Consider the following 27,459-nt stretch of genomic DNA (forward strand, 5'->3'; position numbering starts at 1 on the left):
CTCACGCTTGGACATGCAGCTGCCGCTCCGCCAGCACCGAGTAGCCCGGGAAGTGAACCTCGCCTACGAGACCCTTGATGGCGATCTCCAGCTCATCCGTGTCGAGCAGGATATTTGAGAGCGCCTCGAGCGCCGAGGCGTACGTTCCGAACAGCTCGTCGCGGAGGACGTCGAACGTGAACTTGAAGCCTCCCATGCGGGCGCCCTCAAAGTCGACGTGCTTCGCGTGCGCATGCTCGTCTTCCTCCTTGTGACCTGGCTCTGGCTCATCCGTGAGCATCCGTAGTCGGCGGTCGTGGTAGAGGAGGCGGTCGAGGAGTGGGCCGGGGGTGGCTTCGGGGAGAGGCGAGCCTTGACGGAGTGCGAGGGAAATCTGCGAGTCACTCGAGTCAGCGGGACGTCGGTGGTGGCTGTCAAGCAACGAGCTCACAAGATAGAAGGTGGAAGTGACGTCGGCGATCTGTAGGTCGCTCGTCTATATCAGTACTGGGCTAGGCGAATCAGGAGAGTCGACGACGCACAAGAGGCTGATTGAGGAATGCCGTGTCTTGCACGAGCTGACGACGCCATTCGGGCTCGAGACGGAGGAGTGCTTGACCGAGCTGACCCAGCGCCTGCAGCAGGCCGAGCTGCAGCGTGAGGAGGTGAAGGTACTGGTCCTGCGGCCATTCGCCTCGCAACGACGGCTCGTAAGACGACTGAAAGATGGTCGTCTTCGATCCATTGAGCTTGACGCGCAAGGCGAGCATGCGAGCGCGAGCGGCCTTGCGGAACGCTGGCGTGAATACGCGGTAGCCGTCCTCGCCTGCCGACTCGCCTTCCTTCGTCGCCCGGACGTCCTCCTCGATCCAGCTCGAGACGATGCTCGTGTAGAGCTGGCCAAGCTCCTCGATACATCGAGCATGCGTTCGTCGAACCAAGACGCGCGAAGATTGCGGCGGGAGGAGCATGAAGAAGAGCGCGACGGCCTGCGGAACCGGGAAGGTCACGTTAACCCACCGTTCAAGCGAGGGTTCGGGAGAACCTACCGCGCCAATGATAACGAGGAGACCGCGCTGCAAACGAAAGGATGTCAGCTGGGTTCGAGCGAGAGCGAACCAGGAGGACGAACCCTCCAGGCAACCGAGTATCCGACACCGGGATTGCCGTACTGCGGCAAGTGCTCGTCTTGCCACGAGTAGCCGACGACGAGAGAAGACGTGACAGCCATCATGATGGCGATCATCATCGAAGCGGGGGGCGCAAAGAGGCGAGCGGCGACCAGCGGGAGCATGAGGACAAAAAGGGCGGCGCCGACTCCTGGTCGCGTGCCGGGACCGTTCGCACTGCCAACATACCACTGAAGGCGATCGACCGAAGGAAGGGCAGAAGAGGGGGAGATAAGCGGGAAACGAGCGGAGTCAGCCTCGAAATCGGGCGGTTTCACTGGGCACGAGACGCACGATGACTGCATACGCGATACGAGCGTCAGTCTTCGCAGAACGCGGCGCAGAATGCCGAGGGGCGGACTCACCCATCCCCCAAACCAAGCCGAGGGCCGTCCCCAGGATTCGCTGGACAGTGCTGAGGAATTGGTCGCCACTGTACGGTGCGAGGAAGGTCTGTAGAGCGGACGAGGTCAGCTGTAACGTCATGCCGAGCTTTGAAACGAGCGGCCTCGCCTGCGCCGTAATGACTGAAGGGGGTAGCAGCACGAGGTCAGCTCTCGCCTGCCCACACCCGGAGAGCAAGCGACGTACGAGTCCACAGAACCTTCTGCGAGTAAGACAACCACGCCGTCGTCTTGAATACTTGCGGCAGCCAGCAAACGATCGAAGCGGCCGTGTACTTGAGCGCAAAAACGGCGTTCGGGCTTGTCCACCAGTGGAAGAACCGGTAGACGAGCAGAGATCCGCGCTGGACGGCGTTGCGAGGCGGTCGGGCATCCGGATCGTGGCCTCGAAGTGCGGCGTCGTTGAAAAAATCGGCATTGCCCTTCTTCGCCTTCTCGGCTTTCTCCTTCTCCGTGTTCCCGCTCGCAAGCGTGCTGTCATCCGAGTCGTCGTCCGAGTGGGCGTGGTCCTGCAAGCTGTCGGGGTTGTCGCCGTCGGGAACGACGTTCGTAGCTGGGCCTCTGCCCCGCACGAGGTTGCCGATGCGACGTAGACCGGTCGGGAACCACAGTTTGTTCCGGCGGCGATGCTGAGCGAGTTCTCGGACGTCACGAGCGAAGGCGGCGATGGCTTGGCTGTAGAGCACGAGGTTGTCCGAGGCGGAAAGAACGGCGAAGAGACTACCGGGGGCGAAGAGACGGCCTGCATTGCTGGTCGTGCTGCCACGCTGATCGATCGGACGCAAGAGACCAGTCGTCGGGTCGAAGAAGTCGCGGAATGGCTCGACAATGGCTTCGCGCCCTTTGAAGCGGTACTCGCGCAGGGCGTCCTCGAGGTGGAGGACCTGCTTCTCCAGCGCAGCGAGCCGTTCCTCCTCTTCCCGCTTCGGCGCCCCGCGTCGCCAGAGCCAGCTCCACCTTCCCTCATTCTGCGTCGTCAACCACTCCATCGCACTCAAGAGCGCCGCATCGTTTGCAGCTCGCATTTCCAGCGAGGCGTCGGCGAAGATCGGCAGCAGGGCGGCGAGGTCGTGCTGGTTCTCGCGCTCGGCGTTCTTGAGCGTGTGGCGCATGCGCTGCATGCGGACGGTCTCGTTGCGACCTACGTCCTTGTCGGCCTTCCCGTGCTGAGCGTGGCGCCGTCGTCCGGGCTTCTCGTCCTCCGTTGTAGTCCCATTGGAAGTATGCGCTACGCGCTCGAACGCCACGGCGCGCTGTAGTGAGGCACGGTCAGCGAGTTGGGGAGAAGAGTGGCGCAGGCTTTAACGCACCTTGAACCGCGCCTCGACCGTCGACCAAAGCGCACCGAGCAAGACGCTCCTGTTATGCAGCTCCCTCAGCGGCTCAACAAGGCGCTTGAGGTCCTTCGCGCTGAGGCGGCCGTACGAGACCTCGAGCTCCATCATCCCCAGCGTGCCAAGCAAGCCTTCAAGACCCGCTGAAGACGCCTCCTGCGTCGAGGAGACGATGGTGCCGAGCTTCGACCACTCCGAGTCGGAGGAGCCAGAGTCGGAACGAGGCGGAGGCGTGGAGAGCAGCTTTGAGTGCATTTGGGCGCGTTGGAGGATGGGCGAGAGGACCTTGTCGACGAGGTCGGTGCTGCGTGTGAGCGTGTGTAAAATCAGCTATTGCTAAGAAATGGTGGGAGAACCGGGACGCACGTCCAGGACGTGTTGAGCGTGCGAGGGAACAGAAGGACGGTCCCTGCGAGAGCGACGGCGATGTAGCATGCTGTCGGGACTGCAGTCGAGTATGGGGTCAGTCTTGATACGAGCACTGAGCACGGAGACTTGCTGCGCACTGAGGAAGGTCGTGGCGAGCGTGTACTGGTTGACGGGGAAGAGCGGACCGTACGAGCACTGCGGAAGGCCGGGTGAGCTTGTGGTCTACTTAGCCATAGAGTTGAACGCACCATCACGTCGACGACGATCGTGCCAAAGATGGCAAGGAGCATAAGCTTCGGGGCGGCAGCACGGATGAGGCCGAAGAAGAATGTGCCGACGCCGAGGAAGCAGCCAAAGACAACGGTCGAGCGGGCGTCGAGGAAGTTACCATGAAAGATGGTCGAGCGGTAGGCGACGTCGGGGTTCGTCGCGCTCGCAACGCTGCGGAAGAAGCGCTCGTGAGCTGATTTGCGTGGAAATTGAGACTTCGCAAACTCACCTCGTCTGCGCCCGCTGTACTGCCGCTGCCAGGATCACCTGACTCCTCGCCTTCAGCCCAGCCGCCATCGCCGCACACCCCCATGCCCAGCCCAGACACATTCCCAGAACGAGCATTGCCGAGACGAAGAGGAAGACTTGGACGGGGAATGTCGGCGGGAGCATGATGGCGACAATCATGCCAAAGAAGGAAGCCTGACCGAACACCTGCTCGGACGCCGGCTCAAGCATGAGGACAAAGTTGGCGAGAAAGACGACCATCGCGCGGAAGAGGTGTTGTCGGGCGATCCATTTCGCGCGCTTCTGCGAGGCGGCGACGAACGAGGGAGGCGAGTCGTAGAGGGCATTCGGAACGAAGACGGGGAAGAGGGCTGGGGAGGATGCGCAGGCTGTCAGTACGTTGGTCGCTCGAGGAGGAACTGCTCGTCACTTGAGAGATGGGTGCTGGTTGCCCGGGAAGTACGGAGGGCGCAGGAGCACGAAGCCCTCGAAATACCGCACTCACCGTCCAGAGGACCCTTGAACATGCCCGGCACCTTGCTTCGCCAAGACCCCTGCCGCTTCGGCGTGCTCGACTCGCCGCGCTTCGCTGGCCGGTCCGTCTTGCCTGGCATATCGACGAAAGTCTCCTCAGCCCCTCGCACATGCCCGTCCGTCCCACTTCTGCCGTTTCGTGGATCTTGGCCTGTTGAGAGATGAAGAGGTGAGTGGTCGTCGCTGGACGAACGGGCGCCGCTCGAGCCGTTGTGCGCCGCAGCCATAGCCAGTACGAGTCAAGCAACGCGGTCCAGCAGGCAGCAAGCGCAACGGAGGAGCGAGAGCGCGACGAGGCTTGCTCTCCGCCCGAACTTGCGGAAGGGACGGAACTCGATCGCCGTGTCACGTGACCTCGATGACAAGCGAGATGGATTGCAACACAAGCGACACACTCACCCTTCAAGCGACGAGCTCATCCAGCCATCCCGATTCCTTCCATCCGGCGAGCGTCTCGAGCGCGTCCTCCGTCTCCTGCACCAAGTCCCTCGGCGCCGGCTCAGGCGGCGGAGCAGGCTTCTTCTGCTCCGGCTGCTTCTGGCTGTTCGCGTTGTACTGCGCCCACTTGTACGCCATCCCGCCGTTGTACGGCTGGAGGTGGGTCGCGCCGGCGCACGAGTCGAACCCGGGCTTCCAGGCGCGCATGCGCGGATCCTTCGCCGCCCACGCCTTGATCGTCGAGACGACCTTGCTGCGCTGGAGGAGAAAGTGCGAGACGATGATGTCCTGCGGGTACAGCGTGTGAGCGCACGGTCGAGAGAGCAGGTGAAGCGACGCGACGCACGCTCCAAATCGACTCCTTGAACTTGCCGTCCTTGATCCAGTCGAGGATCGCCCAGCGCGTCGTCGCGAGCGAGCAGTTTTTATTGTAGTCTGCGAGGGCGGCGGCGGTGGGTCAGCGCTGCGTCTCGCGCCGTTCGGGCCCGGCGAGACTCACTCTTGTTCCGCTCGTCGTCCTTCATGGCGCCCATTCCCGGCTCGTTGTAGAACGGGTAGTTGGTGCTGCACGGCCAGAGCCTGAGTCAGGAGGAATCGATAAAGCGAGAGTACGCTGCGAACGCGCCCGAGGATCATTGACGAGATCGAGAGCAAGACCTGCAGGATCGTGCTCTGGCCGGGCTGCCACATCTCCTCCTGCGAGAGTAGTGACGAACGCATGTGAGCTTGATGAACGAGGTGGAGCGAGCGAAACGGAAGGACGTACCGGCGCGCCGCTCCAGGTCCCGAGCAGACTCCTGCGAACGAAAAGTGAGCGGTCAGCGTCGGCGCATCGTGCGCCGTGTGAGACAGGGCTGGACGCACAAGCAGACTTTCCCTTCGGCGTACTGCAGGATAAGGCGGAAAGGAAACGGTCAATCTCCGACCGACAAGCAGATCTGCTCACACGCCCCGAAGAAGGCTTGCGACAGGTCAAGCGCGCGCTCGGAGGAGATCGCCAACGCACCAAGTTCGGATTAAAGCGGACCTTGTTTCCGCCCGTCGTCTTGAGCCAGCACACTGGACTGACGAGCGGGTACTCTGCGTCGCGCAATCCTCGACGTCAGCGAATCTCGAGTACGCGAAAGCGGGGAGAGAGGGATGCACGGAGAGGAAGGAAGATGTCGAATTCGAAGAGGCCGTTCGCATACGGCGAGTGCTCGGGACCGGCGATCAAGCACCTGCGCGCAACGTCCCTAGTCAGCTTGGCGTGCTTGAGTATGAGGGGCGCGCAGAACGCACTTGATGACATCGACCCTCGTCTCGTCGACGCGCACCCAGATGCCAGGCGGAAGGGAGGTCGAGAGGACCGCGAGCTCCTTCGCGAGGTGGGCAAAGTTCGTCCGGCGAGAGTTGGCGCTGGCGAGGATGTCGCGGTTGTAGTAGCTAGCGGCCGTCGCTCGTCAGTCTGAAATCTGCGAGCGGGAGAGCGGACTGGCACGCACTGGTTCGGGTACGTAATCTCGCCCTTGTCGTTCACGATCGCCAGGTTGACCGAGTCGTACGCGAGCGCCTCGCAAGCCTTGACATAGTCTGCCTCCGTCCACTCGCGCTCCTTCCCCTTCCCCTTTCCCTCTCCACTCCCTTCAACCACAGCGCCGCCCAGGTCGCGCCCATGCATGTCCTCCCACACCTTCTCCGTCTGCCTGAAGCGCTCGCCGGCCGTGACAAAGTCGCCGCAAATCCCGATCAGCGCCGCGTCCGAGTCGTCAAAGTCGCCCGAGATGGCGGCTTTGCGGAAGGCAGAGGCTTGGCGGAGGAGCTTGCCGAGGTGTGTGTAGAGGCTGCGCGGATGAATTGTCTCGCAGACCGTCAGTTTCGCGCCTCAAGAGCGAGAGGCGAAGCGGGGAAGACCGGCACGCACGGAGCAGTCATGACAATTTCGCCCTTGTTCTCCTCCTCTTCCTCGCCCTCTCCCGCCTTCCTCTTCCTCCCCCTCGGCGCCGCCTTCCCCTTTCCCTTCTTTCCCTTCGCTCCGCCCTCTTCAGTCTGCCCAGGCAGCGCCTTCCTCTCCCACCTGACCTCACCAACCCCGCGCATCCACCCCCCAATTCCCTCACTCCACCTCTTCTCCCTCCTCTCACCAAACAAAACCCCCAACAACCCTTGACTCCCACCGATCTTTCCAAGCACATCAAGCATCGCGAAATAGACTTCGCTCCGGCGTTGCCATTCGGGGACTGAGTCGTTCCTCAGAAGGAGGGTGAGCAGGTCCGGGAGGGTTGAGAGCTCGATGAGTGGTGAGAGGAGAGAGGAGGGGAGGAAGTCGTAGATTTTGGGGGTGGGAGAGTCGGGAGATGGGAGGAGCGAGGAGAGGAGGCGGAAGGCGAGGAGGTAGAGGCGGTCTTGTGCGAGGTCGTGCGCGTTCTCGCGGGGCTTGTTGGTGGTGAGTGCAGGCTGCGCGAGGGAGCGCGTCAGCGACCGAGTTAGAGAAGGCCGGACTCCAACACCGCCCAAGGAAGCGCCTTGCGAAAAGCTTCCACCCGCAGCGGGGGATCTGGCCGCCACTCGGACGCACCTTCACCCTCTCCCTCACGACATACTCCCCCACCTCCTCATCCCACCACTCCTCTGCCTCCTCACTATCCTCCTCCTCCTCTACCGCATACCCCACTCCCGTCGCTCCCGCGTAACCCGGCGCAATCCGATTACTGCCATACCCAACTCCTTTACCCTTCCCCGTCGCGATGGCGGTCTTTTTGCGCTTTGAGGCGGAGGAGGTAGAGGCGGAAGGCAGAGGTCGGCGGAGGTGGTCGGTCAAGTAGACGGCATCGAGGGCGGAGAGGAGCTGTGTCCGGCGTCAAAAAAACGCGTCAGCGACTTGAAAGTTCTCGTCAAGTCTACGCCTGTACCTCACTTGGTACGGGCTCGAGCAAAGGGAGTGGTGGAGTCGCGAAACACACCTCAAAGACCCCCACAGCCCTTCCATCCGCACAACACTCGCCCTCCTTTCTCTCTTCCCCATCTCCATCATCTCCTCCTGCTCCTTCGCAAACTCCCCAGCACCCGCGGCAGAGCCGGGCGGCGCAGGACGGACAGGTTGCGGTTGTGAGTGCGAGGAAAGATGCGAGTGTAGAGGAGGGCGTGAGGGAGGGCTGTGCGTCCACAACCCGTCAGAATCCGGAGACTCGTCATGTTCAACGCGAAGGCGACGGAAGATGGGAGAGGCAGACGCACCACCTCGCTCTCGTAAGGAACTTCCGCGCCACACTTCCCGCACGTCCCACCACCCACAAACAGCGCCTTCTTCGATCCAAGCACGACCTGAGGATCGTTCGGGTCTGCGGGAGGAGCAAGGGGGCCGGAGGATGAGGAGGTCGAGGGCTTGCGAGGGGATTTGCGACGTGCGGAAGTTGAGGCCGAGGGCGAGGTGGAGGGGCCCTGCGCGGCATGGATAGAGAATGCGTGAGTTGAGGCTAGAGGAAGAGGTCTAGGCTGTTCTGCTTCGCCCTGGAGAGGCGAGAGAATCCGCCAAATCTCATCCGCAGATCAACTCCTTCCCTTTCTCGCCCGAGCGCTTCCGCCGAGGTCAGCGTTCTCAGTCGAGTCGCAGAAGAGACACGGAGCTCTTCGTCTCCTGCGCCCGGACTGGACGCCCCGTAGGAAAGACCAGATCCTCCCTCCGCGACCGATTCGCGAGATTCTTCGCGCCCGCGTCCGTCCGTCCGTCGGGCTCCGCTTTTCGCGCGCAAGAGTGGCGAGTGAGAACGCTCCCAATCCCTGCCTGCCGCGAGGCGCAGTGCTTCGCGCTGCGCGAGCAGGATCCGCCTTGAGAAGCCTTTTGCGTCGGCGAGCAGAAAGCCTTGTACTCCGACTCGATTGTGGAGCGCTGGGCATTCTCCAGCACCCTTCTGACATCCTTCACCTCTGGACGGACGCGAGTAGCCCTCCAGTATCCTCCCGCTCGAGTACTTCCTCCTCCTCAAGACCGCCCGAACCGAAACAACCTCGAGGAGACTCACCGCTTGTTCGCCCGCCACGAGAGCCGCCTGATCCTCCTCGTCCTGCAACTTCCTCGCCAGCTGCTCGTCCGCCTTTAACCCTCCCTCGCGCGCGTCCGCACCTGAAGTTTCCTCCTTGCCTTTGCCCTTCGAACTCCTGACGCGCTTCGCACGCCCATCGCGCACCTCCAACCCCGGACTACTCGCGCGCCGCTTGCCCTTGCGAGACGAAGGCGCGGTGTGGATTTCGAGGTCCGAGGAAGAGGGGGTGGGAGACGAGCGGGTCAAGTCGAGCGTTGTGGAAGCTGAGGTGGGTTTGGTGGTGGCGGTGGAGCGGGTTAAACGGCGCGGTGGCATGGTTGTGGGCTGCGATGCGTGTGATTGAGCGCAGAGGGGGAGGAAAGCATGAGGAGGTGGGGATGTTCGCTCACGAGGAGCGGGCGTCGGTAGCACGTTTGGACTGTTGGCAGGCGTCTGTCAGAGTGCGTCTGTGTGCTGTATCAATTGCCCAAACTTTGTGAGCGAGAGAAGGGGTGCCAACTGGATTCCCCCTGCTCCTTAGCAACTCGTCATCTCCCTTCGAGGCGGTGCCATCGACCTTCTCCTCACACACAAGCTATCTGAACAACGACAAGTGTACGCTACAGTCTATGATCACACTGCTCTGCTACCCGACGGCCGCGCGGACCACAAGCGCGTTGCTGACGCCTCGAGGATGGATCGAGATTGAGGAGGATGGCGGCGACGAGTGGACGTGGCTGGAGCGGTGGGAATGGCTGCCGGCTGTAAAGAGGGCGCAGCAGGACCACCTGGCGGCCGAACGATGGCCTTGCGAGGTGACGACGCCGCGCCACTCCGCCCTCGTCCAGCCAACCCCTTCCTCGACTCGCTTTGCGCCTCGCAGCTCTCTCGACCGCTCCAGGACGCCCGCACTGACACTTCTCAATTCCCGCACCCAGACGCACAACAATGGTCCGCACCTCCGACAGTGCGTCTTGCCTCCCCTCCCTCCCCTCCTCCTCACGCACTAACCCCTTCCCTCCCTAGTCCTCATCATCCTCGTCGCCATCCTCTTCCCCCCCGCCGCCGCCGCCATCCTAACCGGCTGTTCCTGCGACCTCCTAATCAACATCCTCCTCACCCTCCTCGGATACATCCCAGGACACTTGCACGCGTTTTACCTCCTTTATAAGAGGATCAAGAGTGAGGAGAGGTTCGGGGAGGGGAATTTGAGGTATGTCGGGAATGCTGAGTGGGGTGCGTTACCGGACTGTTCTCTCTCCCCCCTTCTCTCGCTCACGGGTGAATGAACTGACGGAATCGTGCGCGACGCAGCACCGATCGAAGGAGCCTACGCGCCCGTCCACCCCCATGCGCACCCGGGACACGCATACGGTGCGCCGCCTCAAGGTACGACGACGTACGGGACGGCTTAGGAGGACGGCGATCGCACCTCGTACAGATCTGTAGCCTTCCGCTCTCGACTCCGCCTTTCTTGTGCAATAGGTTTGTCGAGCGCTTTTGAAGATGTGGTGCGCATGAGAACCGGCGCGAGCGTGAGGATGCGGCGAAGATATCTCGGAACTCTCTTGTGCTGGTCTTGACGTCTCACCCGCTTCGACGACGACGCCGCTGCGCTCGGTTGACCCGCGTCGTGTATGAGAGCAGTAAGAGGAGTCCGAGGTACCGAAACGGAAGAGCCGGGAAGTGCGAGCGAGTCCAAGAGCCAAAGTCCTCCTCCTCGCCGTTCTCGACGTCCAACTCGCTTCAACGACAACCCCGCTACGTCCGCTTGACACTCCACAACCTTCAGTGCACGTAGAGGAGTCCGAGGTGGCGAATGGAAAGAGTCAGAGAGCCAGGGAAAGGTGGAGAGCCAAAGTCCCCCCCCTCGCCGTTCTCGCCGTCCAACTCGCTCCGACGACGACGCCGCTGCGCCCGCTTGACAACCCTGAACTCTATTAACGTCCCCAGGAAGCCGCACTACGCGTCCTGGTCGTGTTCACTCAAAAATCGCTCACTTTCCAAGGCTGCTTGGCACCCTGATCCCGCGCTGGTCACCGCCTGTCGGTAAATTTTATCCTGTATAGAACAATGCGGAACGATTGGCGTGGTCGTCGAGGGCGTAGGAGACGAGGCGCGCGAGTTAGCGACGATTCAAGTTTCCCGACCTCCCCGACCCCCAAACTCGCCCCGAACGAAGGGACCTCGCACGCACCTGCACGTCACCGGCGGCAAAGACACCCGGCACGCTCGTCTGCGTCGTCCCCGGCTTGGTCTTGATGTACCCGTCCTCGTCCAACTCGAGCTGGCCCTTGACCAACTCGGTCGCGGGGACGTGTCCGATCGCGTAAAAGAGCCCATTCGCTTCGAGATCGCGCTCTTCACCCGTCTTGGTATCCTTCAAACGGAGCGAAGTGAGAACTTCGCCGTCGCCCTTGGCTTCGAGCGGAACCGTGTTCCAGAGGATGGTGATCTTGGGGTGCGAAATGGCGCGCTTGGCCATCACTTTCGAGGCGCGGAGGACGTCGCGACGGACGAGCATGTAGACGTGCGAGGCGTACTGCGCGCGCCGAGCGAGAGCGAGGCAAAGGGAAGAGTCAGCAACCTCGTTCGAAGAGCTCGCGGCGCTCCTCGCTCGACTTCGCTAACGCTCAGTCCCGTCTCGTCTCATCGCGCTGGACGCACCTTGGTGAGGTACATCGCCTCCTCGCACGCCGAGTCTCCCCCTCCAACGACCGCCAGCGGCTTCCTCCTGAAAATCGGCACAGCGCCGTCGCACACCGCACACGCCGAGATCCCGCTCTGCCAGTACGTCTCTTCGCCTGGGATGTGCATGCGGCGTGCGGATGCACCGGTGGCGATCACGAGCGTCTCGGCCGTTTCGGGCTCTTCTTGCTCCATCCCTTCGCGCCAGAGCTTGAACGGACGACTCGAGAGGTCGACGCGCGAAATCGTCTCGGTGTGGATCGTCGTGCCGAATCGCAGGCTCTGGGCACGGAAGAGGTCCATCATTTCCGGTCCGCGGATCCCTTCCGGGAAACCGGGAAAGTTCTCGACGTCCGTCGTCGTGGTGAGTTGACCGCCTGCGGCGAATCCGTTCGCGAGCATGCCTTCGAACATGACCGGGTTGAGCTGCGCGCGCGCGGCGTAGATCGCGCAGGTGTCTGCGGGGGCGAAAAGGCGGGGTCGAGGTAGAGCGGTCGAGGTGGCGACAAAGGCGGGTGCGACGTCGACGGGGAGGTGAGCACGATCGAGAATAGCGCAGGAGTTGGGAAGGGGAGAGAAAGGGAAATGAAGAGACGGAAGGAGCGAGCGGGTAGGGCGAGGTGAGGATTTGCGAGTGGGATTTGCGAGTAAGGAAGGGTCGGCGCAGATGGCGTGGCGGCAAGGCGAAACCAGGCACGTAGAAAGCGTAGCGAGGTGGTAAACCCAGAAATGCGGCGCGAGGCGCGATAAGCGAGACGAGAGCGACATTGGCGGAATTCAGAGGTGGCGGGACGAGGCGGTGGATTCGGCGGGACGATGGGCGACACGAGGAGTATCGACGCGTAGAGTCGGATGTCGAGAGAGGAGGGAATAGAAGGGATGGCGTGGGCGAGGCAAAGGCCGAAAGTCGTGTCGAGGAGGAAGACGAGCAAGTCGCAAGATCCCGGGGGGGGGGGGGGGGGGGGGGAGGGGAGAGGAAACAAACAACACAGTCAGCATCTCTCATTCTTCCACGTCGCACAACCTCGCGCAAGAATCGCAGGGGAGAGCGGGCGAGAAACTCACGTCCAGCGGGACCGGACCCGATGATGACGAGCTTGTTGTGCTTCGAGGGCTTTTCGGCTGCTGCGCCGCCGTTGACTTCGATGGGTGCCATGGCTGAGGGCGTGCGTTCGAGGGTGCAGGAGATGAGCGAGGATGGGAGAAGCGGAGGGAAGGAAACGTTAGCGCGCTCGAGGTGGAGGAAGGGGGGATCGCTCGGTCGACCAGCACTCGAGCTGACTGGTCCCGCACAGTCCTCTGACCCGCGCCACCACCCACCCGCGCGTGCTGACACACCAGAGCGAGGGCAACGCACCTCGTGAAGCGGTCGCGAACGAGGCGGATGCTGCTGCTGCGACGGTGGAGGGGATGCGCGCGCGTGCGGTTGCGAGGAGAGAGCGGAACGTGGTCGCTGTGTGCGTGAGCAGCTTGGGAACAACGAGTGTGTGAGAGAGCGAGAGCGAGCGAGGAGAGCAAGCCGGGCTGAGTGTCGCGCCGTTTACTAATGGCGTGGAGGGTTACAAACTAGTAAGTCATTACAAACTTGGCACATTACAACTCGCAATCTCCGCCTCGTCCCGCGGAGACAGCACTCCTCGCTTTTTCTCACAAGGCGCGGTGAGAATGTTGACGAGCTGTAATGTGCATGCGATGCAATCACATCGCAGTCCATGCACTCTACGCAGCGACTCGTTCGGCAACACCCGCCCATTGGCCCTGTTCACTCGCCAGCTTGACTCCCTGTCGCTCCTCTCTTCGCTGGGACTGCTGCCACCGATCGAGACTCTCACACACACTCTCGAGGACTCTCCACGGCGCGCCCTCCTTCCCGCCAAGCTCGTACGTTCCGCTTCCACCCTCGCTGCATCCGATCGCATCTCCCTCGCCTCCCTCGCTCTTGACACCGCCCAGTCCGCACTCGCACCCGTCTAGAAAGTCCCCTAGACTGACTTTCTCCACCCTCCTACCAGCCCCACCCCTCCCGCTTCCACTCCGCGACTCGATCTCCTCCGCCCTCTACCCCCGAACCGAAAGGATATGTCCACCCTCTCGCTCCGCCTCCGCGCGGCCACTCCCGCCCCCTCCAGAAGGGCCTTCTCCACCACCCCCAAGGTGGCGAGGGAGGGCACGCCCCTTGCCCCGTCCGAGGGCAAGAGGTTGAACCGGTATTCGTGCGTACCGACGTTCTCTCTCCGCGCTCTGCGGCTCTTTGGTCGTTCGAGCGGGCGACAGGAGCTGATAGTTGTTGTTGGCTTCGCTGCGCACAGCCATCAAATCACCTCGCCCAAAACACAAGGGTGCGTCCCGTCCCCCCTCCCTTTCTCACTGGCTCGCTAACCCTCCCCTCGCTCACTCGGGCAGCGCCTCGCAAGCCATGCTCTACGCAACAGACGGGATCGACTCTCCTGAAGACTTGGCAAAGCCCATGGTCGGCATTGCGAACGTTTGGTGCGTTGCGAGTCTCTCCGCCAGCGATGTCTTCGTCCGTTGTGCGGGATGAGGGTTGCTAATTTCCTCCATTTCGCTCGTCGCGCGCAGGTACGAAGGCAACCCGTACGTCCATTCCTCTCAGCCTTCCTCCCGCCGCACTCACTCGCTGACGCTCGTCCGCCGCTCGCTCGCAGCTGCAACAAACACGTCCTCTCCCTCGGCCACCTCATCAAATCCTCCCTCACCCGCGCCGGAATAACCGGCTACCAATTCGGCACAGTCGGCGTATCGGACGGCATCTCGATGGGCACGTTCGGCATGAGTTATTCCCTCCAGAGTAGGGACCTCATTGCGGATAGTGTCGAGACGGCCGCCGGAGGGCATTGGTTGGATGGCATGGTTACTATTCCTGTGCGTTCCCCCCCTCCTCTACCCCACTGCGAGGAGGCGCTGATGCGGTTGGGTGCACCCGCAAACAGGCCTGCGACAAGAACATGTCCGTCGCCTCTTCCCCTCTCCTTCTCCCTTCGCTTCCTTCCTGCGAGCGGCAGAGCTGACGATGAGAGTCGCACAGGCCCGGCGTCTTGATGGCTCTCGGTCGCTTGAACCGCCCGGGAATCATGGGTGAGTCCCTGCACTTTTCTCCCGCTCTCGGCCCGCAATGATCCCGCCCGCGCTCGCCGCTGACACGGCTCGCCCTCTCGCGCAGTCTACGGCGGCACGATGCAGCCCGGCTCGTGCGCCGACCAGCCCGTCCTCGACGTCGTCTCGGCCTTCCAGTCCTACGGCAAGTACCTCGAGTCCGGCGCGGACGAAGCCGCCGAGCGCGTCAGGCTCGAGACGGTCCGCAACTCGTGTCGCCGTGAAGGAGGCGCGTGCGGGGGGATGTATACCGCTAATACGATGGCGAGCGCGGCGGAGGCGATGGGTATGACCCTTCCTGGATCGAGCTCGACCCCCGCTGCGTACCCCGAGAAGAAGGCCGAGTGCGAAGCGGTCGGCGAGGTCATGCGCAACATGCTCGAGAAGGACATCAAGCCGCGCGATATCATGACCCGCGAGGCGTTCGAGAACGCAATCGTCCTCACCATGATCCTTGGTGGCTCGACAAACGCCGTCTTGCACCTTATCGCCATCGCGCACTCGGTGGGCATCAAGCTCTCGATCGATGACTTCCAGAGCGTGTCGGACCGCGTCCCCTTCATCGCTGACCTCAAGCCGAGCGGAAAGTATGTCATGGAGGACGTTCACAAGATCGGCGGTATCCCCAGTGGGTCGCGCGCCGCTTCGTTCCGAGCCGAGGGGATAACCCGCTGACACGCTCGACCACTCGGGGCAGCCGTCTTGAAGTACCTCCTCGAGAACAAGCTCATCAACGGCGACATCATGACCGTCACGGGCAAGACTCTCGGCGAGAACCTCGAATCCGCCAAGCCCCTCCCCCACGGCCAAGACGTCATCCGCCCGCTCTCGTCGCCCATCAAGCCGACGGGCCACATCCGCATCTTGAAGGGCAACATCGCGCCCGGTGGATGTGTCAGCAAGATCACGGGCAAGGAGGGTCTCACGTTTGAGGGAAAGGCGAGGGTGTTTGATAATGAGGACGACGTGACCAAGGCCATTCAGAGCGGGAGTATCAAGAAGGGCGAGAAGACGGTCATTGTCTTGCGCTACCTCGGACCCAAGGGTGGACCCGGTGCGCTTACTTCTTCCTCTTCCTTTGACTCGGATTCGAGCTGACCCGGTTCGGCTCGGCTCGACAGGCATGCCCGAAATGCTCAAGACGACCTCGATGGTGATGGGCGCCGGACTCGGGCTCGACGTCGCGTGCGTCACCGACGGTCGCTTCTCTGGCGGCACGCACGGATTCACGGTTGGACACGTCGTTCCCGAGGCGTTTGTCGGCGGAAACATTGCGTTGATCGAGGATGGCGATGTGCGTTCCACATTTCTCTCCTCCGGCTCTTCCCCTGCTCTTTGCTGACTGGCGCGTGATTTCGACGAACGCAGGTCATCTACATCGACGCGGTCAAGAACACGATCGACATGCGCGTCTCGGACGAGGTCCTCGAGCAGCGGAGGAAGGCGTGGAAGCCCCGCGAGCCCAAGGTCAAGCAGGTGCGTCTCGCGATCTCCCTCTCCCATACTCTTGACTCTCCTTTCTCGATGAAGGCGAGCTGACTTGCGAGAGTAACTGTGAACGCGCAGGGCACGCTCTACAAGTACATCAAGCTCGTCACGAACGCTAGCGAGGGAGCCATCACCGACGGCCCTTGAGCGGCATCTCGAGTGTCCGCGTTGTACTACCAGCATTGTGCATCCATAGAAGTTGTCTTGGCCAGGTTTCGGTCGTGAGAGGCGAGGTGTGGGAGACTTGGCTCCTTCCGTCGCTTCGCAGGGCTCGCTGCTCGCTTCGGACATCTCTGCAAGACCTTTAGACGTCGAAAAGCCCGAAAAGAAGCAGTAGCGTGCGAGGCGCCGCCTCTTTCGTCTCCCTCCGCTGCTCTCGCTCGTCCATCTCACGCTACTCGCCAGATCTCTCGCTTTCTGACCTGTCTTGGAGCTTCTACTGCCTCGAGCGACCGTCTGAGCGCCTTCAACCTCCCCCGCGCCCTATCCATCCTCTTCTCGCCTCCTCATCACCCAGCACCGCCCGTCCGAACGAATGCAGCTCCCTCCGCTCCCGTCGACCAGTGCAGCGCCTCAGCCGCGTGTATTGGTCCTTGACAACGGCGGGCACTCGATCAAGGCGGCGTGGGCGCACGCTGGGTCGTCGGCCGTCGCTTCCGAACCGTTCGTCCCCCCTCTGCATCCTCAAGTTCACCTTGCAAGCTCGCTGACCGTTCGTTCAACCGCGCAGAGTGGTCGAGACGTATAGGAATGCGATTGCGCGGAGTAAAGCGGCGAAAAGGTCGTTCGTTGCGGACGAGTTGGCGGACGAGTGCGACGACTTTGGAGGGTTGACGTTCCGTGTGCCGATGGAGAGGGTGCGTTCGGCTACACTTCCCCCCGTCTTGTACCTTGCGTGCAGTGCTGCTGTACCGAGGCGCATGTACGAGTGGGTTGAATTTGAGCTGACCCTGGTCCTCCTTTGTAGGGAATCCTGAACAACTGGGAGGTCGAGAAGACGGTGTGGGACCACGTGTTTGGCTCACGAGGACGAGGAATGAACGTGCGTACGACCGGTCCAACTCGAGCCGCTTCCCTCGACTAACAAGCTCCTTCCGTTCCAGATCGCCCCGCAACACACCAATCTCCTCGTCACCGAGCCAGTCTTCAACCTCCCGAATGTGCAAGATCACTACGACCAGATCGTGTTCGAGGAATACGAGTTCTCGAGCTACTTGCGGTGTCCAGGTGCGTCGCAGTCTCGCTGGCGTTTGCGACTATCGCCCACGGCGGGAGTGCTGACTTCGTTGAGAGGTTCTCGATGCACAGGTCCCGCCCTCGTACCATACGGACTCGACGCGCGAGGCTCGCCGACCGCACCCGTACCCGAGTGCGCTCTTATCATCGACTCAGGCTTCTCGTTCACGCACGTCGTCCCGGTCTTGCGGGGGCGGATAGTCACGAATGCGGCGCGACGGTGCGTCCGCAGCACACATACACGCTTGACGTCGAATCTGTCTCCCACTCGAACTGAGCCATTCGTCCAACGGCCGCGCAGAATCGACATCGGCGGCAAGCTCATGACCAACTACCTGAAGGAGATCGTCTCGTACCGACACTGGTACATGATGGATCAGACGTCGGTGATGGAGCACGCAAAGGAGGAGGCGTGCTACGTCTCGACGCAGTGGAAGCAGGATCTCGAGACGGCCAAGTGAGTTCGCGGCGCACAGACTCTCAACTGCTCTGCCCATGAACTTGAGCGGCAAACTGATCGTCGAGCTCGCGCTCGTCTCGCAGCCGCGACGGCAACCCCCTCGTCCGCACCTACGTCCTGCCGGACTTCCTCCCCGACTCGACCAACAAGCTCGGCTACGTCCGCTCGGGCCTGACTCCTCCTCCAGCCTCTCCTCCACCCGTCGACCCGTCCGCGCCGTACAACGCCCCGCAGCCGGAGAAGGACGAGGAGCAGCTGTTGTACCTCTGCAACGAGCGGTTCAGCGTGCCGGAGGTCTTGTTTAACCCGTCGACAATTGGTGAGTACCCTTCTCGCCCTGCCTGCCTCACGAGACAGAGATTTTTATACTCGTGGGTTTGGCGACGCACAGTCGAGGACTCACGCCTCTCTCTTCGCAGACATGAACCAAGCCGGACTCGCCGAAACCGTCGGCCTCTGCATCTCGCTCCTCCCGCTCGACTTGCAGGGCATGTTCTGGAGCAACATCGTCTGTGTCGGAGGGAACGCCGCGTTCCAGGGCTTTGGCGAGCGATTGTGCGTTGCGGCCGTCACATATTTCAGCTTCTCTCCGTGACCGACCACGAAGTGCTGATCCTTGAGTGTCTGATCTTCGCAGACAAAGCGAACTGCGCTCCGTTGCACCGCCAGAACATGTCGTTAACGTCACCATCTCACGATCGTCCGTCGGCATTCTCCTCCTCTCGCTTTCGCTCTAGCTGACCCGTAGTCGCCGTGCCACGCAGACCTACCACTTCCATCGCCTCCTCCGCCGCCTCCTACCTCTCTCTCGGACACAACTCCCGCTCACACGCCCACTTCCCGACACCGCTCTCGCCCTCCTCCTTCGTCACGCGACAAGAATACCTCGAAGCGGGCTCGAACGCGTGCAGAAGGAAGTTTGGGGCGTTCTACTGGAGTGGAGGGAAGAAGGGGGACAAGGAGGTCAGGATGGCCGCGAGGGGGGAGATGGACGGGTACCATGCGGGAGCGGACGGGATGGTGCTGGGTTGATGCGGGTGCGATGATGCGCGAGTTTCGTACGACTTCGTTTATTCGTCTCTCTGCTTCACCGGCCAGCTGCGAGATCATCATTTCAGTCGTCGTCAGCTCCGACAGCCACTTCCTCCTGCTCCTCCCGCTCGTCCAGCTCGCTAAACTCCCAACACCGCTCCAGCACGCCCAGCACCGCTTCCTCGACAGTCACAACTGCCACTTGGTCCCCTTCTGCCGGCAGAAACCGCAGAGAGAGGTTGTCCGGGTCGAGAGAGGTCGATGTCGAGGTGAGGAGGTGGGTGAGGCGTTCGAGCGAGAGTCGGAGTGGGCGCAGGGCGCCGCTCGTGCGGTCGAGGAGGAAGAGTTGGAGGGGGTCGGGAGGAGGAAGGGTGTCGAAGACGAGGTGGAGGAGGGAGATGAGTGCGGCAAGCCGTTGAAGCGAGGAGTCGTTGACTTCGCTGGTTCGCAGGTGAGGCGGGAGGAGCGAGGCGAGCTGGTCGAGAAAGAAGGGCAGGGGACGAGCGAGGGTTACGAGAGGAAAGAAGGAGGTGAACCGGATGAGGAGCGAGGCGAAGACGGAAAGAGCGAGAGGTGCATCGAATGCGGGAGTCGCGAGGCGCAGGAGGAGATGCGTGAGCTGGCCGGGGAGGTATCAGTCATGCCTATTGGCGGAAGAAGCAGCTCCACGACGCGCACCTGCTCTACCAGCCCCTCCTTCGTCCGCTCCACGGGCTCGTCCGCTGTAGAACCCTTTCCTCCCTTTCGCTTCTTTCCCCTCGTCTTCATGCGTCCGGTCCCCTTTACTTCCTCTTCAGTGTTCGGCTTCTCCGCCTCGGGCAGGCTCGCCACCAGCGGCATGATCCAGTCGAAGATGGTCCCGAGTTGCTCCCAACTCATCCCAGCTCTTCCGTCGGCCGAATTTTCCTCCTCGTCCTGCAGTACGCCCTCGAGAGCGTCAAGTACCGCACCGACGTAACCGCTGATGGGGCGAGACGAGGGCGAGGGAGCATGAGACGTGGATTGAGAAGGTACGGAAGGGTCGGGCGTCAGTTGGTGAAGGAAGCGTTCGATGGCCTGTGCGACAGTGTCACCGACTGCAAAGATAAGCGAAAGTATGTCAGCAAAGACGGAGCCCGCAAAAGGCTGGGGGTGAGCGCACGGGACGAGGCGGCAGATCGCAAGCGTTCTTCCGGCGAAAGCTCTGCGAGAGGAGCAATGGGGGTCAGCGGGAGCCTCATATTGACAGCTGGAGCTGTACGCACCTGGTACCGGCTCTGCCACCTCGACTCGTTCAACCTCCTCGACCTCCTCAACCTGCTCAGCCTTCTCCGCCTGCTCCGCCTCGACAACAGGCTCAGGGTCGTCCCGCTCCTCCTCCTCTTCCTCAAAAGACCCCTCTGCATCCTCCGACGTCACGCTCTCGTCCTCAACCTGCCCCTCGGACCGTCGCTTCTTGACCTCGTTCCGCAAAGCCTTGAGATAATCTGTGAGTGCGCCGTGGGCAGGCAGAAACAACCCAATCAGCAAGCCAGCGTCTCAGAGAGTCGATCAAAGCGGGCGCCGCGCACCGTGAAGCGCGAGTCCGGCCGGCTGATGCTCGAGGAGGACGAGGGCCTGCGAGCGGCGTTGAAGCTCGTCAGCGCATCGCGGGGCGTCGCGAGGCAGGCAGAACAGCGCACGAGAGCGATGCGTAGCCGTACAGCCTCGGGCGAAAGCATACGAGCGAGCGTAGCGGGAGAACGAGCGAGCGAGTGAAGGGACGGAGGGAAAGAGGCGAAGTGCAACTCGCTCTCGCTGCTCTCGCGTGCAAGATGAGACGGTACGGCGTTACAAGATGTGCAGAGTGCCAGGAATGCGAGCAGTCTCCCTCAGAGACGCGGGATGGCGGCGCGAGAAGCTACAAAACGAGGAGAGGCCGACATGGACGGGACGAAAGCGGCTGATAATGGGGAGTAGAGACGACAACGATAGGGAGGAGACACTGTATGTACCGTACAGAACGAAGGGAAAACCGAGTGGGATGAGTCGAAACAAGGGGGAGAGTCGAGGCGAGGAGATAGAGTAGAGTCGAGCGGGAAGATCGAACGAGGACAAGGGAGAGCGAGACTGCGCTGCACAGTTCTGTGTCAGCTGCTCAGCTCGTGGTGGATGCGGAGCGTGGGCAGCAGCCTTAGATGGCAACGCACCTGAGAAAGACGATTCCGAACCCACTCCTTCACATCACCACAAGCGCACCACCACCGTCGCATCTCAAGCGAAAGGGCATCCACACAACTTCGGATACTCCTCCTCGGCCCCGCCCTGCACCATCCACTTGACCCTCCGCTCAAGGATCTGCGCCGTCCATGCCGCGCGCTTGATCTTCGACTCGGAGAAGCGAGTGCCGGCTTTGAGGCGGTCGACGGTGGAGTCGAGGACGGGCGAGAGCGAGTGCGAGAGGTGCGAGAGCGAAAGCGCGGTTGTGGAGGAGAGGCGGTCGAGCGAGCGGGCGGCGCGGCGGAGGACTTGGTCGGCATGCGAGGCGGAGTGGGCGGAGAAGTCGGCGAAGCGGGAGCGGACGCGGTCGATGTCGAGAGCGTAGTCGAAGCCGGGCAGTCGGAGCGAAGTGAGAATCGAAGGGAAGTCGTGCTGCATCGAAGGCGGGTTGGACGGCGGTCGCTCGATCTCCGCCGAGACACGCAACTTTGCCAAGTGCGCGAGGACCTCCTGCGCGTCCTGCTGGAACCGGCGCGACGATCGCTGGCCCGCCGCGACAAACCACTCGTGCAGCTCCTTCATGTGCGAGGTCGAGAAGAAGTCCTTGAATGCTTCTTCGGGCGCGTCGACGAGGAAGGGCGAGGTCGAGTCGGCTTTGGCGTCCTGGTCAGCCTCGTCGCGCTCGTAGACGGAAGATCCGTCGCTGCCAGTCGGAGACGACTCGCTCGCCTCCAGGTCCTTAACCTCCGACGCGCCAAAGCCAGCCTCGCTCGTTACACCTGCCTCATCTCGCACAACCTCCGGCGCCGCAGGAAGCGCCGACCGAACGGGCGCCGACCCGAGACCGAGGAACGAAGTCCAGGACTTGGTGCTGAGCGGACTAGAGGCGGGCGAGGAGGACGAGGCGGCGACTGGTTCGGTCGTGCGCGCGATGGAAGGGGTAGCAGGCGAGGCGACGGCTTCGGTCGTGAGGTCGATGGTCGAGGTGGCTGGTGCCGGGACGTCGATGTGCGAGACGACCTTGACCTGGCTTGCCAATGATGACGACGAGACCGCCGCGGTTGACGCCGCGAGCTCCTTCCCACTCGAAAGTCGCGAGCCAGCCACCCACAGCCCGACGCACAAGGCGAGGATCGCCCCGAGCGTCCAGGTGAAGTCGGGAGGAGCGTCGGCGCGGGACGGACGGGCGGACGAGCAGGTGCGCGACGTGGCAAGTTCCGTCGTCTTGGTCGGCTTGAGAGGCGCGTCGAGCATAGAGGCGGCCTCCTTTGCCGGCATCGTCGCCGAAGCCTCCTCCTTTCGCTCTTCGACAACCCGCTTCTCCTCCCCAATGCTCGCTCCGGACTTCGTGACCACGCTCGACGCAGGCACCACAGTCGCCGCACTGCTCCCCATCGACTCCAGCACCACACTCTTCTCCTCCTCGCCCAGAGACGCCTGCACTGCTTGGTCGGTCTTCTCCTCGGAAGACATCTTGCGCAGGACGGGGTGCGGGTGCGCCTGGGCGTCGATAGTCGAAGAGGCGGAGGAAGAGGAGCGCGAGGAGGTCGAGCGAAGCCAGGCGTGCAGGGCTGCGGAAGTCGAGGAGGAGTGCTGCGACGGTGCTGGCGAGAGCGGCGGGGTGGGAGGGACGAAAGACGACGCCGATGTCGATGGGCTCGAGACGGGCGACGCAGGCGAGACGTCAAGCAAGAGGGAGTAGTCCCCTCCCACGAGTGAAGTTGCCAAGTCACCCTGCTGGCCATCGTGCGAGCCGAGCAGCTCCTCAGAGCGACTCGAGTGCGAGTCTTCGTCGTGGTCGCTCTCGCGCGCCATCGGATCCGGATAACTGAGCCTCATCTTTCCTTCTCCCGCCTCGTCCGCCTCTGACGACTCCGCCGAGATCGATCCGCGGCGCTCCTCGCGCAAGTCTCGGCTCGCGACGAGGTCAAAGTCGTCTTGCTCGTGCTCGGCGTCGGAGGCGGACCAGTCGTCTGAGCTGGAGTAGCCGTGCGTCGAAGTGAGCGACGGGTGCTCGTGGTCTGACTGTGACGAGAGCGAGTGCACTTCGCCGTCGTCGTGGTCCGAGGTGTCGCCTGCATGAGAGACGGACGAGCGGGACGAGTGGGAGGAGCGGGTCGGGGAGGGTGGGACGGCGGGCATGGTGGTCGAGTTGGCGCGGGGGCTGCGAGATTAAAGAGGTCGTTAGTATCGGGCAGTGCACTAGTCGGCTCCGAAAAAGCGCCTCGGACAGTTCCGCCAGAAACTGCGGGAGGCGCACGGAAGCGACCAGTGCCCTGAATTCGACTGGCGTGACCCGACCAGCGACGCCGCAGAATCACCACTCACATGAGATCGATAGACTATCGTTGGAATCGACGCTCAGCTCAGGCGACGGTCGAGAAGGACTTGCGAGAAGCGGATCTGCGACGAGGGCAAGAACCACAGTTCAGCTCCGGTTCTCTTGCGCCATGCGCATCGTTTCTGTCGACTGCCTGCTGTCTCCGGCATCGCATCCACCCTGCTGCACGCTCGTCTCGCGCATCGAAGACTCCCCCACCTCCCGAGACGATTTTCGTACAAGTCCCGCCGGGTCATCCTCCTCCGTGCGAGCTGTTCGTCCGGTCCCAGCACACACACAGGCTGCTGCATTGCGTCTCACCACCTTCCGCGTCCTCCTTTGGCCTGCGCAAGCCCCTCGGGACTTCTCCCAGTCCATTCCGCGAGAGTCGTCCCGTCCGCCTCTCAGCGCCGTCCGGAGAGCGTCTGAGCACGAGAGGACTCACCCGTTGTCCCTAGCACTGCTGCGTCAGTCCACCTAGCCCTTGCAAATCCTCGAAGCGGGAGAGAAGCGTCCAACTGATGAGCGAGGTGGGGAACGAGGTCGTGCGTCCCACTGACGGCGTGGCAGTCGACGTGGCGCCCTCAGTGAGCCTTGATAGAGCGTCGGAGTAGTCTGCCAGCCTCAGTGAGCCAGTCTGAGCGAGGCGAGGTGTGTGGGCGAGTCGGAGAGAGAAAAAGAGCGGGACGAACGAGGTTGGCGCACGCTGGGCGGGTCAGGCTGGCTGTGTAGAGTCTGATAGTGCATCACAAGCGTACTGCCAGAATCGCTGGCCCGTCACACGTCGTTGCTGTCGACCCTGTCCTCCTCCTTCGCCGCTCTCCCTTGTCCCGCACACTTACAACCCCGCTGACCGCTCCATTCGACCCGCAATGGACCGCAAACGCAAGTGGGACGAGCCACAGTCGCAGTCGCCCCAGCCCGGCGCGCCTGCTCCTCCGGACCACAAGGCTGTCAAGTTGGAAGATGGAGCGTCCCCGCACGCCTCAGGAGGACAGGGCCCGGATCAGAAGGCTGCTGAGGCTGCTGGTGAGTGCGCGTGCTCCTCGAGTTGCGGCGACTCGGACTGTTGCTGGCGCACGAGCGGGCGTGTCTCCCGGTCGAGGCGGGTGTGGTGGGACTCGAGGCGGGCCGAAGGGGATGCGTGCATGGCTCAGTGGGGGACCTGAGGAGTGTTTGGTCACCCGGGAAATGTCACGCGCGAGCCAGGCTGTCACGGCCAGCTTGCTCGAGTATCGACGAGGAGGACGTTCGGATGTCGGCGCACGTCAGGCATGGTGTGCGATCGGATGCGTTTGGCAGCGTTCCAGGACTGCTCATAAGGGGCTTGCGAAGCCTCGCTTCGTCTGCGCCACAACGGCGGAATTCTATACCTTGCTCGCTTCCTTCGAACCTCTCGCTGACCGTTTTCTCCGCCCCTTCTTCCCCTGATCCTCCAACTCTCATCCACTCCGTCCTTGATGTCCCCGCCACCTCAGCCGCCATCGCCGCCCGCCTCGCCTCGCTCCACCGCCAACCCCCTCCTCCCCCTCCTCCAATGGGCGCCCCTCCTCCTCCTCCCGGCGGTGCAAGCGGACACGGTGGCGACGCGACGCCTGCGGGCGTGGGAAGCAAGCATGAGAGGGATAAGGATCGCGAGGCGGGTCTGTGAGTTTGCGGCCGGTCCTGTTTGAGTCTGTGGGAGCAGGTTGGGCGGTTTGTGAGCGGGCGGCGGACGCTACGGGCGGAAGAGTCGGGTCGCCAAGCGCTTGGGCCATAACAGCTCGGGCTAGGCGTTCTGCTTGGGACAGATAGGGGCGCGAAGCATGTTGCCGGACCTTCCTCCGTGAACGCTTGCTGACTGCCTTCGTCCTTGTTCTCCTCTTCCATCGCCCTCCCGACCGCGCGATACTCTCCATCGCACCCGTATCACGCCTCTTCACCCGCCGATTTGTCCCTCCGCCGCCGTTCCCTCCATCGGTCGACTCCCTCTTCTTTCGGCCTTTCGTTAACGCCGACCGCCACTGTCGCATCTCCCGCTCCCGTTCCGATCTTTCACGCCGAACATGCCTCACCCCGTCTCGCGACGCTCGCCTCACCACCGCGCAGCTTCGTCGAAGACATCGAGATCAACGACCTGCGCAACCGCTACCTCCTCACCAAAGGCTCGACGCAGCAGCAACTCCTCGCCGATACCGGTTGCGCCGTGTTGACCAAGGGCGTGTGGTACCCGGACAAGAGTATGGCGACCGAGAAGGACCCGCCGCTGTTTTTGCACATCACGGCCGTGAGTTCGCGCGCTCTGGTTTTTCCTTCCTTCCTTCCACCGCTCTCTCCGACTACGTAACTGACCCATCTCGCTCCTCATCGCGCGCAGGACACCCCCGAGAAACTCGCCGCAGGCGTCTCGGCCGTCCGCGAGCTGATCAACCAGGAGCTGAACCTGATCGACGGCCGGCGCGGGCCGAGGAGGGGTGAGGAGGGCGAGAGGGACAGTGGGTATGGGCAGAGGGTGAGTCGGCGCCTGTCCCTCGACGCAACGAGTTCTGCTCGCGGACGGGGTTCGCCGGCCAGGTTTCGTTCGGCCTTGCGTAAGCGCTGACTCGCTTGAAAATCGACTCGTCCCGCAGCGCAAGTGGCCCGAGGAGAAGGTCTTTATCGACCTCGAACCGCTGCGCAACTTCAACATCCGCGCCAAGACGGTCGGACCGGGCGTGAGTTCCGCTTTCCCTCTCACCTTCGATTTCGTCGGCGCTTCCTTTCCGTCGTTTTGGTCTCTCCCCGTTCCTACGCATGACGCCTCGGCGCGTCTCGCGCTCAATCCGCCGCTCCGCCCTTCTGAACCGCCCGACTGACCCTCTCCTCTCCCTCTCGCGCACAGGGCCTCTTCGTCAAGTACATCCAGGGCGAGACCGGCACGCGCGTCCAGATCCGCGGTCAAGGTTCGGGCTACATTGAGACCGAGACCGGCAGGGAGGGCGACGACCCGCTGCACATCTCGATTGCGTGAGTCGGCGGCGACCTTCGGCTCGGCTCTCGCTCGCTCGTGCTTGCACGCGGATGCTGATTGTAGTTTCGGGCTCGTCCCACAGCGGCCCCGATCAAGCCCAAATTGACAAGGGCATCGAGCTCGCCAAAGATCTCCTCGCCGTCGTCCGGGAGAAGCACGCCGAGGCGCGCCAGGCGCTCGAGTCGGGCCAGTTTGGCAGCGGTGGGAACCAGCAGCAGATGTATGGCGGTCAGGTGCGGTACGACCAGCAGCAGCAGCAAGGTGGGCAGCCGTATGCGTACCAGGTGAGTCGGCGACTGTTCCGTTTTTCCGGTCTCTTCGCTGCAACGCGGTCGACGAGCTCGCTCTTCCGTGGACGGGTAGTTGACCCTTGCTCCGTTCTCAAAGCCGAACCAGTATGCTCCCGGCCTCACCGCACCTCTCCCGCCTGGCGAGGCGCCTCCCGCGCCTCCGGCTGCGTCGTCCGCGACGCCCGACCTCGCCGGCGCCGCGGCGATGAGCGGCATGTCGACCGAAGCGTACACTCAGTGGTGGAACACGCTCGACGACGCGAGCAAGGCGTACTACACACAGTGCGTTCCCTTCTCCTCGCTTTCCTCCCGTCAACTCGGGACGTCTCGCTCACTCGTATTCGTGCGCAGATACTACGCCGCCTACGCCCAGTACGCCGCCAACCCGTCCGCCTACGCCGCCACGACCGCCCAGACCCCCGCTCCTCCGTCCGACGCTCCTCCCCCTCCCCCTTCGAACGCGCCTCCTCCTCCGCCGCCCGATAGCGCACCTCCTCCGCCGCCTTCGGATCCGGCGGGTGGAAGCGGGAGGTACGAGGCCGTGCCGCCGCCGCCTGGGTTGTAGGCTCTCGCGCGGGAGTGCCTGTAAAAGTAGTATCGCTTCTGTCCCCGTCTTCTCGCGCTGGAGAGGCCGCGCACGAGTATATTGCAGGAAGACCAAGCTCATCCGCATCACGCTACGTTCGCCGCCCACTCCTCGAGATCAAAGTCGTCCACCTCGACAAACTTCGCGCAGTCCGTGCACGTCAGGTCGATTCCGGCGCGCTCGCATCGGTCAGTGAGATCCAAGACGTCGTAGTCGGGTCCTTCCGTCTCCTCCTGACGTTCGGAAGGGGGAGTGGGCGGCCAGAGAATCGTGAGCAATTCGAGCGACGCGGGGAACGGCGTGGCGTCGCGCAACGGTGCATGATACTTAGGGTTAGGGTTAGGGTTAGGGT

The 27,459-nt window shown here is 62.7% G+C and overlaps 9 protein-coding genes across 9 annotated transcripts; 4 read left to right on the top strand and 5 right to left on the bottom strand.

The window, feature by feature from the left end:
- Position 1: 1 nt before the first annotated feature.
- RHTO_06690 (uncharacterized protein) lies at positions 2-4,514 on the bottom strand (the record flags this gene model as incomplete). The annotated part of the gene is made up of 14 exons (XM_016420349.1): positions 2-373; positions 431-460; positions 522-968; positions 1,029-1,055; positions 1,112-1,339; positions 1,434-1,447; positions 1,514-1,675; positions 1,740-2,805; positions 2,863-3,190; positions 3,253-3,331; positions 3,393-3,450; positions 3,504-3,696; positions 3,755-4,124; positions 4,259-4,514. The coding sequence occupies 14 exons, from the start codon at positions 4,512-4,514 to the stop codon at positions 2-4; spliced, it is 3,630 nt and encodes a 1,209-aa protein (XP_016269229.1).
- A 175-nt stretch (positions 4,515-4,689) lies between these two features.
- Positions 4,690-9,062, bottom strand: RHTO_06691 (baculoviral IAP repeat-containing protein 6 (apollon); the record flags this gene model as incomplete). Its single annotated transcript, XM_016420350.1, has 15 exons — positions 4,690-5,013; positions 5,072-5,160; positions 5,225-5,289; positions 5,366-5,421; positions 5,492-5,522; positions 5,590-5,612; positions 5,732-5,805; positions 5,872-5,945; positions 6,007-6,150; positions 6,210-6,548; positions 6,629-7,161; positions 7,283-7,552; positions 7,668-7,859; positions 7,942-8,145; positions 8,727-9,062. The coding sequence occupies 15 exons, from the start codon at positions 9,060-9,062 to the stop codon at positions 4,690-4,692; spliced, it is 2,754 nt and encodes a 917-aa protein (XP_016269230.1).
- A 612-nt stretch (positions 9,063-9,674) lies between these two features.
- On the top strand, positions 9,675-10,141 carry RHTO_06692 (phosphatidylserine decarboxylase; the record flags this gene model as incomplete). Its single annotated transcript, XM_016420351.1, has 3 exons — positions 9,675-9,693; positions 9,753-9,962; positions 10,041-10,141. The coding sequence occupies 3 exons, from the start codon at positions 9,675-9,677 to the stop codon at positions 10,139-10,141; spliced, it is 330 nt and encodes a 109-aa protein (XP_016269231.1).
- Positions 10,142-10,688: 547 nt separating this feature from the next.
- On the bottom strand, positions 10,689-12,570 carry RHTO_06693 (thioredoxin reductase (NADPH); the record flags this gene model as incomplete). Its single annotated transcript, XM_016420352.1, has 4 exons — positions 10,689-10,787; positions 10,924-11,268; positions 11,394-11,872; positions 12,480-12,570. The coding sequence occupies 4 exons, from the start codon at positions 12,568-12,570 to the stop codon at positions 10,689-10,691; spliced, it is 1,014 nt and encodes a 337-aa protein (XP_016269232.1).
- A 923-nt stretch (positions 12,571-13,493) lies between these two features.
- On the top strand, positions 13,494-16,163 carry RHTO_06694 (dihydroxy-acid dehydratase; the record flags this gene model as incomplete). Its single annotated transcript, XM_016420353.1, has 12 exons — positions 13,494-13,627; positions 13,724-13,753; positions 13,818-13,904; positions 13,995-14,009; positions 14,081-14,297; positions 14,366-14,382; positions 14,461-14,510; positions 14,596-15,156; positions 15,226-15,582; positions 15,650-15,822; positions 15,897-16,004; positions 16,095-16,163. 12 exons carry the CDS (start codon positions 13,494-13,496, stop codon positions 16,161-16,163), a joined length of 1,818 nt encoding a protein of 605 aa, XP_016269233.1.
- Positions 16,164-16,551: 388 nt separating this feature from the next.
- Positions 16,552-18,744, top strand: RHTO_06695 (actin-like protein ARP6; the record flags this gene model as incomplete). Its single annotated transcript, XM_016420354.1, has 10 exons — positions 16,552-16,679; positions 16,747-16,873; positions 16,984-17,058; positions 17,120-17,243; positions 17,325-17,472; positions 17,554-17,709; positions 17,796-18,031; positions 18,132-18,267; positions 18,350-18,412; positions 18,477-18,744. 10 exons carry the CDS (start codon positions 16,552-16,554, stop codon positions 18,742-18,744), a joined length of 1,461 nt encoding a protein of 486 aa, XP_016269234.1.
- Positions 18,745-18,826: 82 nt separating this feature from the next.
- On the bottom strand, positions 18,827-20,444 carry RHTO_06696 (uncharacterized protein; the record flags this gene model as incomplete). The annotated part of the gene is made up of 6 exons (XM_016420355.1): positions 18,827-19,363; positions 19,423-19,820; positions 19,886-19,927; positions 19,989-20,210; positions 20,295-20,340; positions 20,406-20,444. 6 exons carry the CDS (start codon positions 20,442-20,444, stop codon positions 18,827-18,829), a joined length of 1,284 nt encoding a protein of 427 aa, XP_016269235.1.
- A 532-nt stretch (positions 20,445-20,976) lies between these two features.
- Positions 20,977-23,064, bottom strand: RHTO_06697 (uncharacterized protein; the record flags this gene model as incomplete). Its single annotated transcript, XM_016420356.1, has 1 exon — positions 20,977-23,064. The coding sequence occupies one exon, from the start codon at positions 23,062-23,064 to the stop codon at positions 20,977-20,979; it is 2,088 nt and encodes a 695-aa protein (XP_016269236.1).
- A 1,050-nt stretch (positions 23,065-24,114) lies between these two features.
- RHTO_06698 (KH domain protein) lies at positions 24,115-27,086 on the top strand (the record flags this gene model as incomplete). Its single annotated transcript, XM_016420357.1, has 9 exons — positions 24,115-24,271; positions 24,721-24,889; positions 25,331-25,508; positions 25,599-25,733; positions 25,852-25,935; positions 26,103-26,227; positions 26,314-26,515; positions 26,619-26,803; positions 26,873-27,086. The coding sequence occupies 9 exons, from the start codon at positions 24,115-24,117 to the stop codon at positions 27,084-27,086; spliced, it is 1,449 nt and encodes a 482-aa protein (XP_016269237.1).
- Positions 27,087-27,459: the final 373 nt, after the last annotated feature.

This window comes from Rhodotorula toruloides (assembly GCF_000320785.1).
Source record: "Rhodotorula toruloides NP11 unplaced genomic scaffold Scaffold48, whole genome shotgun sequence".
Classification (NCBI taxonomy): Eukaryota; Fungi; Basidiomycota; class Microbotryomycetes; order Sporidiobolales; family Sporidiobolaceae; genus Rhodotorula; species Rhodotorula toruloides.